Source organism: Castor canadensis, chromosome 4 (genome assembly GCF_047511655.1).
Source record: "Castor canadensis chromosome 4, mCasCan1.hap1v2, whole genome shotgun sequence".
Lineage (NCBI taxonomy): Eukaryota > Metazoa > Chordata > Mammalia > Rodentia > Castoridae > Castor > Castor canadensis.
The window spans coordinates 40,027,091-40,043,465 of NC_133389.1; the positions used below are offsets into that span (position 1 = coordinate 40,027,091).

Below are 16,375 nucleotides of genomic sequence, written 5' to 3' on the forward strand. Positions count from 1 at the left end.
TCATGGGAGATTGTCTGAATAAAGGCACGAGGCCAAGTAAATGAAAATTCTTAAAGTTTTATGGCACTTGTCACTTTCTCTATTACCACTGTAATTCACTGCTTCTGCCTAGGAATTTGTACTCAGCCTCTTTTTGTCCCTGTGTTCTCAGTTCCAACACTGTGATGCCTGTGTGGCCTCCCACCAGACTCAGGGGTGCCTCCTAAAGGCTTTAAGGACAGAACACAAGGAGCAACCACAGATCATCAGGAAAACTATTTGGAGTAAATATCTGCTGAATGAAGGACTCCTAGTTTATGGTGTGTCCCCTCCTTCCCTCTGAGGGTCAGTGCTGGGGAACCTTCTCCTCAGGATCAAGGCAACAAGGGGAAGGAAAGGAAGAGATACCTCTTGGAAGTAATGAAGGAATTAGGAAGTGAAAAGGCCAGAGGATGGTTTCCATCTTTTTCTCTCCTCTGTTCTCTCCAGAGTAGAATTTTGGATGGCAGGATGGTTTAACAAATGCATTTTTGAAGTCTGGGGTAGAGGGAGCTCTCTGTAGGACTGGAAGAGCTAATTGGAACCTAGAGCTGGTCCCAAGAAGAAGTAGACTGGTTGATAAGGGCAATCAGCCTACCAAGGGACAGAGGTTCAAGGAAGGACCTTGAGGTTTCCATGTAGTCATAATTTAGGCTGGAGGGTTGGAAACCCATTGTGGTGAAGAGAGAAGACAGGGAGGAAAGAACCATGAAAAGCATGAGGTGATAATGATATCAAAAGAATCTGGGCTCCTTAGCAGAAAGAAGATATAGTCTTAAGTACTATAGACTCATGTCCTATTCTTTTGGTCTACTCTGACTTTCTTGGAGCCTTAGGCTTGTGGTCCAATGCTCATTACTGCTGTCCTTACTGCCTTTTATCTGAGAAGTCATTAATGGAAACACTATGGGCTCAAACTAAGAGCCAGCAGGTAATCAGAACATTCCACAGTTTCTAAATCAAGGTCCTACCTGCTGGATGACTTAAAGTTTTATCTTTTCCATTAAAGAGATCTGATCAGAACTGTAAAGAAATACCCTTGTTAAGCAACTGCCTGCTTTTAAAATTGATTCTTAATTATAAATATACAATGATCCCAAAAACTGTTTCACGGACTGTTGCTGACTCATGAAGAAAAAGATTAATCACTGGGACCAGCCCAGTGAGTGGCTGGGAACAGCCTGAGGACCTGGAGTCATGGTTCTTCTTCCATGGTGGAGAGGTCAGGATGGTTTAATCAAGCCATTTTAGAAGTCTGGGGATCGGGGGCAGGGGGTGCTTTTGCAGTGGGCCCTATGCATTTTAAACTGTGCATAGTCTTAGGCAAAATTAGCTAGTGCTAGTTAGAAAGATTTTATATATGAAAATTCCAAAGTCATAGAGTTAGATTTTCTGTATTAGATTAAAAAAAGAAAGTTCTACTTAAAACATAGCTGTGGCCTTTCAGATCCCCCAGCACTGGGTCTGTGTACCCAACTTCTGCCAATGTGGGAAGGGTTGAGCTTTTTTCTCTTTTTCCTTGAATAATAATCTCCCATGTACAATTGCTGTAAGTTCTGAGGGAAGGGAAGGTATCCATTTTGTTCTGAGGGAAGGGAAGGTATCTAGACAGCACTAACACTGTCTAGATTGTACAGGAGTGGACAGACAAGGCCATGGTCTAGCCTGGAGCTCAGGATGGCCACTGAGGAGTGGGGGAGAGGCAGAGTGGCCTGCAGGCTGCAGCAGGACTGAGTCATTTGCCCCATCTTAATGTACAGCTTTGAAATTTGTGACTAACACCTACTTTTCATCATGGGCTACTGATTTTACCTTCCTGAGCAATTCCTTTTATTCTTACTCACTTGGAACTACTCACTCTATCTCACCTTCCCTCCCTTATTTCAGCTGTACAGGGGTTTAATCTTCCTGCCCCTCACATGTCACCAATCCCAGAGACAATGAGTTACCTGCTCATTAAGCTGTATGACCTGTGTTTCTAAATCTTTGTCAGATCTGGATGCTGAACCACTGGATGAAGCCCTCTTGGCAGAAGAGGGACGAGAAGGTGTCGATCCCGGTTTAGAAGCTGGACTTGATTTAGCCGCACCTGGAAGCAACAAGAATAAATTATGAATACTGGCAACATTAAGAAATGATTTTTAGCTGGAGGTGTGGCTCAAGTGGTAGAGTGCTTGCCTAGCAAGCACAAGGCTTTGAGTTCAAACCCTAGTATTGCAAAAAAGGTTTTTAGATATATAGCAAATGTATGATAGAAAAGGAGCTTAGTGAGAGGTAGAATACAGTTACCCCTTCCCATTACGGTTAGAACACAGATATGCACATGATTAAACCACAGAGTGTGTGGGCAAGTTAACCTTTGTGCGACAATTTTTTAAGAGGTTAATGAAGAAAGATAAGAACAACAGCTACAAAGAGACTTTAGATAACCTCAAATTATTATCCTAATTGAGTTTCTAGCAGACAAAAGAGGCTTTTGACTTTAATTATTTACAAATGTATGCTATGCTTTTTAAATTTGAACATATTTCTTAGCTTCAGCCAGAGACAGCCAGGATACAATGACCTCTCCATAGTAGTGCGCACTCCAAATGCTCTTGGATTTTAAATGTCATCTGCAACAAGAGGCTTCTTGAGACAACACGGATGCCAGAGATGGGCAGGACAACTTGTGCCCAAAAGCAAGGAGTTGCTTTCAAGGAAAAGGACACAGGAATCAGCTTGCCAGGGCTCACAACTAGCCACATAAGGCAGTCTGCATATGGAGAAGATAATGGCTGCAGCTTAACTGTAGTGCATTGGATACAGAAAAATCCATTGGTCCATAATGGGGGGAGAGGGACAGAAAGAATGTGAAGATCATCTTTACAGAACACTGATAGCCAGTAAATGTACAAGAAATGTTACAATGAGAAAAACCACAATTTTGCAAAACCTGTAACTAATAACTAATTCTGAAAATGCTCACCAATGGACACTGAAACGTCAGATAATAAGTTTTTAGGGAAATAAGACATTACCATGTATCAAGGTATAAGCTGCTTACTATAAAGGGGGGAAATGGACCTTTATAGAGCGGAGTTCTGAGGAGTCCATACCTTAAACAAGTGATTCACAGAGTATCACTATAATGACATAAATTTGAAAAGGAAAAGCACTGATTTCACTTGAACCCTCACGTATATGGCCCTCAGCTCAGTATGGACTCAGTGTGTAGAACACAGCACAGAGATGGGGATGACTTTTGCAGCCAAAAATGTACACATTTCATGGATTAAGAACTGCTGGGTTATTGCTGGGGACCATCCCCTTCCCTTCTATTCTGAACACAGCCCCAGGGAGGGGCAGTGTAGTTTCCAGCTTTGCCTGTCTGGTACAGGTGCTCCTCCTACACACTCCTAGCCCAATTAATTCCCCACTACAGTCTGCCTTTCTCAAAGCCTCCTGGAGAGCAAGGAACATGTCTTTCTCTTCTCTGCAATACAAATGCTTAAATAAACACATGAACAGGCAAAAAGAACTTGGTTACAAGGTTTCAAAGTTTATTTCCAACTTTACAGTTTCCAATTTTTCTGTTTTCTGCTGGATTAGAAAGAGGCCAGGGATCTAAACACAGGTATGTGATATCAATTACAAGTTTCAACTAAAACCCTAATTACAAAGTAGCCAGCAGGGAGATTATAAAATGTATATTGTGTGTCTTCAGGTGCCTGGAGTCATTAGTTACAGATGCAAGTCCTTCAGAAGCAAGGACAGTGCTACCGCCTTCAAAACACATGCTTCTTTGTTATAAAGTGGAGAAAAAAAAATAACGCTATTTAGAAATACAGGGGAAGGGCCAGTAGACTTGAAGATGATGAAACTGGGAATGACTTAAAATAGGCTGAACATGCAAAGGGTAAATCTGCAGAGACTTGTGAAAATGCTAGGGAGCAGTGCCCTGCTTATTTGTAACTGGTATACAGCTGAAGGACCCATCCTCACTGTAGCAGCCCATAAAATACTCCTGGAACATTATTTCTGTGTCCCACTGAACAGGTTATCCAACCAACTGGATAAAGCAAACTGGAGGAGCAGGCAGGGGAAGCAGGACATGGTGACTTGGCAAAGCCTTCTTCAGAGGGTAGCCATAGCTTAGCAGTGACTTGCTAAATCAAGTTCCTTCATACATTTTTATAAGCAATACATCACATTTTACTATGAAGCCTAAAAGAAAGTAGTGCAAATACCATCTATGATTAACATTCTTATTGAATAAACCCATATTTACTAAATGCCGTTTATGGGTCATGTACTGGAAGTTGCTAAAATGACTAAAATGTAGTCTCTGCTCTCCAGCTCAGTCTCCTGGGTGTGACACAGTCACCTAAGAATCCCCAGATGTGGCACCCTCACCCTTCTCAAGAACAAGCCAGTGTTCCATGACCATTTAATGTGATTCAGGCTGCATTCCCTCTGCCAGAAGCACCCTTCTCCCCTGTGCCTCCCCATCCCTCTTGAAGTATTAGGTCTACCATTTTTCAAGTCTCAGCTTGGATGTCACTTTCTCTGGGCAGTCAGAGCCCCCTGAACACTTTCCTCAGATGCCATACTGCCGCAGTCCAGCTGCAGTGGGGGCTCCGACTCTGGTCTTGGGTGCTTGAGTGGTGGATAAGGACAGGAACTCAGGGTTGTGCGGGCAGCAATGGCGTAGTTTACTTTCTGAAGAGGGTATTTAAGCAGTGCAGACAAGCAGGAAGGACTATGTGGCAGTCCCCAGGTTTCCTTTGACCTCTGTACTGGGATTGGCTGTCACGTTGCTATGGCTACAAGCCCACGGGCAGAACATCATGGTCTCAGGACTGGGTTTTCCCAGTCCCAAGCAGAGAGAGAACAGGGTTGTTCAGCAACTATCCTTTTGCACTGTTGCAATCTCTCTTAGAGCTGTTGCACAAAAGCTACAGTGACTCCGTTCCTTTCCAAGAGGCTCTGGGGGTCCTGAGGTCTCCCACACCATACACCTGTGTTGGTATAGTTATTCATGAGCACCTGCTTCTCCCATTGGCCAGAACGCCCCAGGGCCGGAGTTGCAGTTGCTTGGTTTTGCCACGTTCTTACTCCTTCCCTCCCCCACAGGGCTAAGCACAATGCCTGAGCCAGACACACTGTGTAAGGTCTTAGGAGTCATTAAACAGCCCCTAGCAGAAGCACCACTCCAGTGTAATGGCACAGGGAGGGCTGGAGGAACTGATGTCAAGATTCAAGTCATTGGCTGAAGAGCCAACGTGAGGGAAACCAAAGAAAAGTATCAGCCTCCCAGAAAGAGTCCCTTCCTTGGTTTCCTTTCAAGATCATCTTTTGCTATTATATAGGCTCCTTACATGTGGAATCAGACATGCAGTCAGTTAGTGTTTAAGCAGAGTGGGGAGAGACCAAGTGGTTTGTGCTGGGCTGTCCATGCGTCTGCCACATTCACTGGGCTCTTCTGAGGCAAATAGCTCTGCAGAGAGGCTTCCCCAAAGAGCGTATGTATGACACAATGCCTACTCCCAACTGTCCTCCAGAAGCAGGTCAGCAACTATGATGTTGCTGACTGCAGTAACCAAGCTTGGTCATCAGACACACTCATGTTCTTACTCTCTGCCCTATCCAGTCTGACATCAATTCTGCAAGAAAAACATGGTAGAAACAGAAGCCAACTGCTGTAAAACAGGGCTACCACTAATTATGCTTTCAGGATCTCATTAAATGAGGGTTAGCAAAAAACTGAACTGTTTGATAAGAGGGAAAAGGGGTCATGGCAAACCAACCTCTGGGGCATGGATGGCCATGTTATCAGGAAAGAGCAACTATGAAGGAGTAAAAGAAGCTGGGAGGTAGAGGGGGAGGAAGACAGAGATTGCCAGAGTGAGTACAGACACAGGAGTGACATACTCTACATGGCTAGAGAGGCCAGAGCTGCTGCAATTACTGACACTGGTGTGGTTCCAGCACACAGCCACACAGGGAAACTGTTTATTTTTTTTTCCTGCAGAAACACATCCCTAATGTGGACAGAGCCCAACTTAAATACACCTGTGTAAGTCTGACTCTCCAGGTTGTTGTGATTCCATGGTCTCAGCCTTAAAATGGCATGTTTTTCGGATCCCATAAAGGTTAATTCGGAGTTCGAGGCCCCAGTTCTTTCACACTGGCCCACGCAGTGCCTCTTACAGATCTTCCTGACATGAGAAAGCAGAAGATATAAAAAGCAAACTTGGTTTTGTCAGCTGCTCCACTACCTGTATACAATGGGATGGAGGAACAGCCCTCAGTCACTCATAGGGGACATGGTGCAGGCTGAACAAACGAGGAATGGAAGAGGAAAAATTTGATAAATTTAATAACAGATCACTTGAGTATTAGAATGTGATATTTAAGTTAGAGGGGTCTTGAAATTCTGATGAAGTTGTTTGGAAAAAAACTGATAAGAGGGAAATAAATGAAAATATGGGAGTCTGTCGCTGGTTAATCACATATTTATATCTTCTAATGAATAAATAGGGAGAAATTAAAAAGCAGGAAAGACATCAGAAAGACCTTAGCATTGTTGGAGGTTTTGGGTTGTTTTTGTACACAATTCATGGTTAGACTAAAAGCTCATCTTCAGAAGAATGTAAAGTGAGCTCTTTAAAACATCCTGGGTTATATCTTGATCTGAAGCAATTTACCCTCACAATTGTATTGTGATTAACACACACTATAAAATATCAAATGTATGAAACCTTTGGCCTCCAGATATTCAATGATTTCAGGCTTTACATTTTAGAGCAAATGACAGTAGATAATATCCTAAACCATAGCATGCTATCTAGACAGTTCAGAACAGTTTTTATTTCTTTGCTTTATAGGTCTTGCTGTCTTTTTTCAAACACCTGCACTCTAAAGTGTATCTACCTTCTGAGGTCAAGTATTCTCTTCCCAGTTACTGGAGTCACTATGATAAAGATGCTATCAGAAAACTGCACTGATCAATATCAGCAAATTTAACCTTGGTAGGAGGGTAAACAGGTGGAATATTATGTACACATGTATGTAAATAGAAAAATGAGACCCATTGCAGGAATGGGGGGAGGGGGATGAAGGAGAATGGTAGAAAGGATGAATTCAACTATGATATATTGTAAGAACTTTTGTAAATGTCACAATGTACCCCCAGTACAACAATAATAAAAAAATGAAAAAAAAATACTTTATGTAAGTTGGTATCCATTTTCTAATCTTGTGAAGTGACTAAATAATGTCCTACATAGCATCTGATCTTGGTTTTAGATACTGAGGTCCTCAGTAATTGCCTTCTTGCTTCCCAGAATTCCATACTCTGCCAGTGAGTGAACCTACTTCTATCTTCCCATGTCTCCTTGCTCAGTAGTGCTTATGTAGGAAACACTTACACAATAGCTTTTATTTTTATTATTATTAGTTTTTAAAGAGGGTGCAGCTACTTTGGCTACAATGCAGATACGGATTTTTTTCCTTGAAGCTATCAAACATTTCAATTTTTTTAAGCTGCATTTGATGGTATCCTGAAAACACAATTAATGGTATCCCTGTGCTACAAGCAACTGTTTTGCCCTCAAGCTTTTCTCTACCTCCTTAATTTTCCCTTTCAAAATAAAAAGGAATTTCAGAAGCAGAAGAAAATAGACATAAATTCTATACAAGTCCCTGTAATTCTCTAAAATTTGCCCACTGGATATGGACATGAGTCACAATGCTAGTCTTTGAGGAGTTTGTGTCTTAATTAAAGCCTTTAGGATTTGGGGCATAAATATGATTTTAAGACATTTTAACCATAGTTGTAAAAAAAGAAAAACAAAAGAGCGAGTGGTCTGATTCACTGCCTTAGTGAAGCCAGAGCACTGCTGTGTCTAATGTGGATAATTAGTAGCTTGCTTGATGTTTATGGAAAATGCCACAACATTTTGGGCATATGAGGCTCAATGGATTCAGAACAATGAAGCAAATAAAAATACTGTACTTGGCTTTGTCCTTTGTGTCAGGGGCTCTCCTAGAATTTAGAAATTCTTCTCACCTATTCTGCTATATTTCTTTTGCTAAAAATCACAGAGGAGCTAAAAATATGACATTAATATTGTAGATAGAAACCACAGACATTAAAAACATAAGAGCATGTACATGTGTGCACACACACTCAAGAAGCCACTGCTCTTCTGGTCATTCTCAACTTCTTCCCTACTTTGAGAGACCATTCCTTCCCCACCCCCACAGTCCTCATTCATTTTTTTTCTTTTTCTTGGTGACACTGGGGTTTGAGCTCAGGGCCTCTTGCTCTTACTGCTTGAGCCATTCAGCCAGCTCTCTCTCTCTTTTTTTTTTTATGGGGTTTTTCAAAATAAGGTCTAGTGAACTATTTGCCTAGGGTTGGCTTCAAACCATGATCCTCCTGATCTCTCCCTCCTGAGTAGGTAGGGTGCAGGCATGAGCCACTGGTACCCAGCTATCTCATTCATTTCTAAGCCCCACATAACAACTGAAACAGGGCAGGCAGATAACACATACATAACATCTGTATTGATCAGTTATTTGTGGATGGATTTGACATCACTTTCTTATCTCCTTGTACCTTGGCAAATACATTTTTATAATATTTTTTATTGTTGTACTGGGGATATGATGCAACATTTATAAAAGTTATTATAATATATCATAGTTGAATTCACCCCCTCCATCATTCTCCTTTACCTCCCCTCTCCCCCTAGTCCTGGAATAGTTTCAACATGACTCATTTTTCCACTTTCATACATAAGAACATAATATTTCCACTACATTCACCCTTCTACACCCTTTCCCTATATTTCTACCCCCCCCGTTATACACACTGGTACCAACCTCCACAAAGGACCCATTTTTACCTTCCTAGTCTCTGTTTTTGAAAAAAGGCATTTTGTTTAAGATAGCTACACAGGGAATTTTTCTCCTTTCTACCTTAGTCCCCTTCTTGTGGTGATTTCAACAGGTTTAAAAATTCTATATTCATTCTTATATAGAAAGCACATCAACCATATTCACTTTAACTTCCTTTATCCTTCCTCTCTCCTTGGTGACCTCCCCTGAGTATGAACTGTTTTTCACAATATTTCTTGTATTTGTATTGGGTCTATCTTTCTTTGTCTTTTTGAACCTGTTTTACTTCACTTGACATGATGTCCTCCAACTGAGATAATGAACTTGGTGTAAACAAAGCAAAGCAAAACAAAACAAAACGAAAAGTCACTGCTGGGGGGAAGCATCTGGATACACAGATGAGAAGAAAGAGCCTGCAAGAAGAGGACTTCCTCATGATTAACTGACACCAGGGCTACAGACAGCAATGAGATTGACAATTCCTACACAATACTGATTATAAAAATTCAGATAATAAAGACCTGATCAAATAGCTCCATCCCTTCACTTTGTGGATTCTCTGTAATCTAGTCTGTACTGAGGGTAAAAAATGGACCTAGTGTTCACAGTTCAGACTCAGCAGAATTTATAAAAGTCTGGCATCCCTGGTTCATGAGAACATTAAGAGGTGGTTCTTTTATTCTGAAGTTAGCAGTCAGAACCCTCATGGCTCTGTCCTAACAATGCAGCCAGTGGCAAAGTGTGGCTGCGCTTTTATTTTTACTGCTTCAGTGTCAGCTCATAAAAGCGGACAGCTCCTCTTTGAGCAGCTTGGGGAGGTCTACACAGTGATTGTGAACCACACTGATCTTTTTTTTTATTTTATTATTCATATGTGTATACAAGACTTGGGTCATTTCTCCCCCCTGCCCCCACCCCCTCCCTTACCACCCACTCTGCCCCCTCCCTCTCCCCCAACCCCCTCAATACCCAGCAGAAACTATTTTGCCCTTATTTCTAATTTTGTTGAAGAGAGAGTATAAGCCATAATAGGAAGGAACAAGGGTTTTTGCTGGTTGAGATAAGGATAGCTATACAGGGAGTTGACTCACATTAATTTCTTGTGCGTGTGTGTTACCTCCTAGGTTAATTCTTTTTGATCTCATCTTTTCTCTAGTTCCTGGTCCCCTTTTCCTATTGGCCTCAGTTGCTTTTAAGGTATCTGCTTTAGTTTCTCTGCGTTAAGGGCAACAAATGCTAGCTAACTTTTTAGGTGTCTTACCTATCCTCACCCCTCCCTTGTGTGGTCTCGCTTTTATCATGTGCTCAAAGTCCAATCCCATTGTTGTGTTCGCCCTTGATCTAATGTCCACATATGAGGGAGAACATATGATTTTTGGTCTTTTGGGCCAGGCTAACCTCACTCAGAATGATGTTCTCCAATTCCATCCACTTACCAGCGAATGATAACATTTCTGAGCCACACTGATCTTGCAGAAATGAAGACCTGGCATGGAGCTGGATATCTTTAAGCTTCCCTCCAAGGAGGCAGTAAGGTACACAGGTCACAAGTGGGGTCCTACAGGTGGGCATGGTGGTATATGTCTGTAATACCAGCACTGGGGAGGCAGAGGCAGGGGACTGTGAATTAGAGGCCAGCTTGGACTACATAGGGAGAGCCTAACTCAAAAAATCAAACCTAAAATGAAGAATGGGATCCTGTAACCCAAAGGCCTTTACAAGTAATCCTGGCTTTGCTACTTGCTGAGTGGACTGACTTTTGCTGCTACCCTGGTTGCTTTAGGTTTAAGACAGGAAGAGTAGTGCTGCATCCCAGAGTTGGGAGGAGTACATGAGTTAAAATAGGGAAAGCTCTTACAGAAGAGCCTGGCACATAGTAAGTGCTCAATAAATGTCAGCCTATGTTACCATCATTACTCAGCAAATGAGATCTGAGTCAGCCCATGATGTAGAAGTACACCAGCTTCTCATTTTTAGACACTAGCAAAATAAAAACCAAAGTGCTAAAAAGTAAGGAAATGAAACTTTTATTGAAAGAAACTTCCATGCAAATTGGTGAGCTGATAACCTACAAAGGATTCTTCCCCACATGTATTCTCTACACTGGAAACCAGTGTGCTCCACAAGTCTCCTTCAGTTACCCTAACTCATCTATTCATGCAACAAATATTTATTGAGTTCCCATTATGTATCTGGCAAGCTAAGCAGCACTGGGGCTAAAATAATGAAACAAAAAAGATGCCTGTCCATGTGGACCATTACAGTAACATAGCAAGTGACAGCCAACTAGAAAATCAGTGCTATGGAGAAGAGAAAAGTGGAGCACGGTGGGGTAAGAGTGGCCAGGCTCAGATGGATGAGTGGCAACTGTATATAGGGCCCAGGTTTTCTGCAGCTTCAACTCCTCATTCAGACCTGCAGGACCTCCACAGGTCACAGTGGCACTGAGTCCACACAGGACAGGTCAGGATCCCTGAGCACCAGCAGGTCATCAAGAGCGACCAGGCAGGTGTGAGGTACCACCCTGGCTCAACAGTCTCACTCCTGTCAGTTGTGGTGGTATAGGCCTATTATCCCAGTTATTCAGGAGGGTGGAAACAAGCAGGATCACCAGTTTGAGACCATCTAAACTTAGTGAGATGGATGTCAAAAACAAAAGGGCTGGGGGTGTGGCAGAGCTCTTGTCTAGCATGCTCAAGGCCCTGGGTTTAATCCCTAGTACCAGAAAAAAATAAGTCTCATTCCTCAAAGGTCAACAACTCCATAGTTAATTTTCAGGATCCCTGCAAAGAACATGCAGAGGCAGGCATAATCCTTTCATCCTTAAGGTCTTGCTGATGAAGTAAGATTTGAACTAAGACCTGAGGGAGGTGAGGAAAGCAGCCATCTGGACAGACAGGGGCAGAGTGTTCCAGGCAAAGGAAAGGCCTAATGGCAGGGCAAGGGTCCTGTCTTGTCTGTTTAGAGACTAGACTAGGTGGCTGGAGCAGAGGGCAGGGGGTGCTGCATAGTAGCTGGGCTCACACAGCACCTCACCAGCTACTGTCAGGAGCCTGAGCAGAGTGACATGCCCTGACAATGGTTTTAAAAGACTTGTTGCCTGCAGTGGTGAACAGACGGTGAGGGCGGACCCATTCCTCTGGGTATGTGCAAGATGAATTTTGTTTTGTTTTGGCTAAAGTACTTGCAATGCTATAGTTAAAAAACTCTATTCTATACCATTTAGAATAGTCACCAACTGCCTGGCCATTTTATACAAGCTATGTTTTACAATATTTACAAGTCATTCTCTTATCGATAGCATCTGCTATTGATTCTAGTGGGGAGGGCTGAAGGAAACACCAGGCAGGAATGAGAGCTATGAGTCACCCACACGAAGCAATGGCTATGCCTTGGGAGAGCACAGCAGTGAGGCTCACTGTAGGGCAGCCCCTTCCCAACCCAGGGCGTGGATGCCACCTCACAGAGTGAGCAGTGCCTGAGGACCCCTCTCAGATAACCAGCCATCACAAAGCCTGCTCTGTGACAGGCAGAGGGCTGATGCCACTAAGCATGTCCAGTCAGTGGCAGCTTTCCTGGACTGAGTTACTTCTGACCTGCTTACTGTCCCTGCTGGAGATGGTATGCTTATTTTTAGCTATCATGTGATTCTCCAGTATTTTCCAGGCTCCGCTTGAGTCACTCTGGTTTCAGAGAATTTTTCAGAGGGAGAAAAAAAAATGCAGGAAAGTACTTCACATCTTGAAATGGCTCAGATCTTAAAATTCTAACTTTTAAATAGTTATTTCAACATGGTTATATATTTCTTGTGATGAACTGCCAACTTTAAATGCCTCTCATACCTTGGTAGAAAATTAAAGGTGATTTGAAACATTACACATCAAATCCAATTACCATCAGTTTAAATTCTTATTTTTCAATTGTTCTCAGAGTAATAGAAATGGTGAGAATCCCTTTACCCCAATATCACCTACTCACATCCCCTCCCAGCAATAATTGAGGGCAGCAACTCTCACCTGATTACTGCAGTACAGAAGAAGGTAGTGGCTGAGCCCAGCAGAAGCAGCCAGCCCAGGTAGAAAAAAAGACACACAGGCATTACTATGACAACGCCAACACGGACGCCACTGTACTTAGCATATAGCACTCAATCAGAAAAGCTTATAAGGAAATATGGTCATTTTGGGGGCACCTAAGTACTTAATTACTTTACGATGTGCTGTCCTTTAATTTCAGTCAGAGTCCCTGTTGACATGCAATGTTCCTTTTCTGATGGCTGGCAAGCTTGCTGTGCTCCAGTGACACTGCCTCATCCAGACATCCTAGAAATGAGACATGGCTTGAGGCCACAGTGCAGGTCAGAGCTTGGTGAAGTGAGAACTTCAGACAGAGCCCACCTGAACCATCCAATCTCCCTTAATTACCTCAATCATCTCCTCCTCTAAGGTCTTCGGTGTCCACGAATCAACTACCAAGCAAGACATGTGGGTACCATTCATTCTTGGTTTCCCCAGCTTTATTTTCCCATAGCCCAGTAATCATTAAGTTGTGCTGATTGTGTTTCTTTAAAGTCTCAATAACCCACATGGCCACCATCTACAGTTAGGCCACCACCTTCTAGAAGATGTGGTTAGTCTGTCTTCTCGACTCTAAGTGTGCCCCTTCTAATGTGTTCTCTATAAAGCACAGCAAATTTCAACCTAAACCTTTCAATAGCTCCCAACAGTCTCCATACAAAGTCTGTAAAGTTCTGTGTTCCACAGGCCCAAAGATGAACCCCCATTTCAAAGATCTCTGCCTCCTGGTGCTCACATATTTGTATAGTACTCTTCCTTTGAATGTGTGTGCGTGTGTGGGGGGGTGGACCTGTGACTTGCTTTTAACCAACAGAATATGGCAAAGGTGGATAGCCTGTCACTTCCACCATTACATTACTATATTCAGGACTCTTTCTTGCTGGAAGACATGCTGGAAAGTCTTCCCTACTGGCTTTGAAGTAGTAAGTAGCTGTCACAATGTAAGCGCTTTGTTGATAAGGTCCATATGACAAGGAGGTGCCAAGTAGCCTCAAAGAGCTGAGAATGGCCTCCAGCAAGAAGCCAAAGCTTCAGTTCTATAGATGCAGGAAAATGGCCAAGAACTTGGGAGCTTGGACGGAATCTTTCCCCAGTCTAGCCTTTGATGAGACCACAGCTCCAGCAAATATCTGAACTATGGCCTATAAAGACCCAAAGCAGAGAAGTCACCTAAGCTGTGCCTGCACAGTAAGGTCTCTCAGATAATACATGTAGGCTTCATTAAGCTATTACGTTTATGATTTTCTTTCTTTTTCTTCTTTTTAAAAGCAGTAACAAGGGTCCTGCTTACCTCTGAAGCCTATGTCTAAAAACATCCATATAAAGCACCACGCACTTTGCTGAACTGAGCACTCTCTCTCTTGACTTTGACATTCTTTTCTTTCTGTCTGGAATGCTCTTTACCACACCCTTCATCTGGCTAACTTCTACTCATTCCTTACATTTCAGCTGAACTTCGTTTTTCCCAGGAAAGCTTTAGAGAACATGAGCAGCAGCTCGCGTGGCATTCCTATACTCCCCGAGAGCACTTGCCTGCTTTGCCATCACTGTCAGTTATCCCCACCAGGCAGTGACTTCCTTGCAAACAGGGGTCTTGATGGAGTCACCGTGTATCTTCAGAATCCCTTACAAATATTTGTTGAGAGACTAAATTAACAAATGAGAATTCAAGTAGATCTTTCACAAAAGGGCACAGAAACCAAGAAATAGGAACTGCTTATTGTTTTAGGAAATGTTTTCTGAGCTACTATGTAGTACACCCTGGTACTTTCTAAGTTACAATACGAGGGGCTTCCCAAGTGATGGAGACAGCTAGAGAGACTTTAAAAATAGCCACGTATTGGCTCACACACTGCATCTTCCTTGACCCAAATGAACACTGCAGTGATTCAAGTTAAACTTTCAACTCAACAGATGTTACATGAGAGCTGCTACGTGTCAGCCGATAGGGAAATAATGACGGAATAAGGAAGGACTGGATTGTAGTTCAGTTCACCCAACTCAAAGGGATTCTAGAAAATTCTTCAAGTCAAAACTATTTTCTACTCTGCCCCAAATACCAAGTGATAAAGGAAGGTACCAATAATAAAGAAAATCAGTTCACTGGCAGTCTGTGATGCTCTTCGTATGGAAACTGGAAGTGAATGCTATGTCATTCTCTTCTGAGAACAGACAAGGTTTACTGTCAGGCTGTGAAGCAAAAATCTTAGAAAAAATGTCCATCAGAGTAGCATGTGGGTTTAGTTGCAGAATATCCAGGGAGCAGTCATATAAAAATGGCTCAATGCATATGACCAAGGGACCCAATTCTGTTTTAAAAGGGCTAAAAAACAGCTCCTTCCTGATGCAGGAGGGACAATGGCTACCACAGCCTCTCTGGCAGAGCCCCGTGTAAGAAAACAGGAAATACATGCCAGTTTTGTCCCAGGGGCTTATTCTTCATTTTGAAATCTCTCAGACAGTTTGCCCAGAGAGTGATGTGAATGGAAGAATTAAGAAACCCGAGATTAGTAATCCTACTAATCTAGTGTCAGCAGTCTGGGCTTTCTACACGCTTCTGCTTTGGGGCTGATAAAGAGGCTGGGACGAGTGGCTTTACATTGCCTGCATTTATTAATAATGTAGATAAAGCAGTAACTCTTTCTTAGTCAAAATCCTATTGTGAGGATGAACGGGGGTATTTTCAGACTTTTAAGTCATTATTTAAAAAAGGGTAAATATCATCCCAACAGTGCAGCATGGGTTCTGTTGTTTCAAGGATTACTAACATTGAGAGCTTTCTATTCCTTCTATGTACAACACAATGTGAAACTGGGTTGTGAAATTTTACCATGGTTTAGTACTGAGTGGAAAGGAGAAAGGAACAGAAAGCACAGGGCAATCTAATTTAATGGTGAAAAAGTGTGGCTCTGCAATCAATGTCAGGCTTCAAATCTTTTTTTTTTTTTATTTTTCTTGGTAGTACTGGGGCTTGAACTCAGAGCTCTACACTTGCTTGGCAAGTTCTCTATCAACTGAGCCACTTTGCCAGCCTTTTTTTGTGTGTTGGTTATTTTCAAAATAGGGTCTCTTGAACTTTTTGCCCAGGCTAGCCTCGAACCATGGTCCTCCTGATCTCTGCCTCCAGCATTACAGGCTTGAGCCACTGGTGTCCAGCTTAGGCTTCAAATCTTGAGTCCCTTATTTCTAGTAAGTGACCCTGGCAAGTTACTGAGACTTTCCAGTCCCTCAGTTTTCTAAACTCTAAAAGGAAGTTAATAACATCTATCTTTTAGGATTGCTGTGAAGTTAAATTGAACTAACACATATTAAGTGCTTAGAATAGGTGGCACTTGTACATGTTCAATAAATATTCACTAACATCACTGACTCCCTCTACATTTTTAAATGTGTTC

The 16,375-nt window shown here is 42.4% G+C and overlaps 1 protein-coding gene across 3 annotated transcripts in view; it reads right to left on the reverse strand.

Moving 5' to 3' along the window:
- The window catches only part of Mapre2 (microtubule associated protein RP/EB family member 2), a 152,750-nt gene that overhangs the window by 13,705 nt on the left and 122,670 nt on the right, over nt 1–16,375 (reverse strand). For all 3 annotated transcript variants that reach the window (XM_020177514.2, XM_074070011.1, XM_020177513.2), the window contains one exon: nt 1,968–2,107. In XM_020177514.2, coding sequence (XP_020033103.1) covers nt 1,968–2,107 — 140 coding nt within the window. The remainder of the gene's footprint in view (nt 1–1,967; nt 2,108–16,375) is intronic.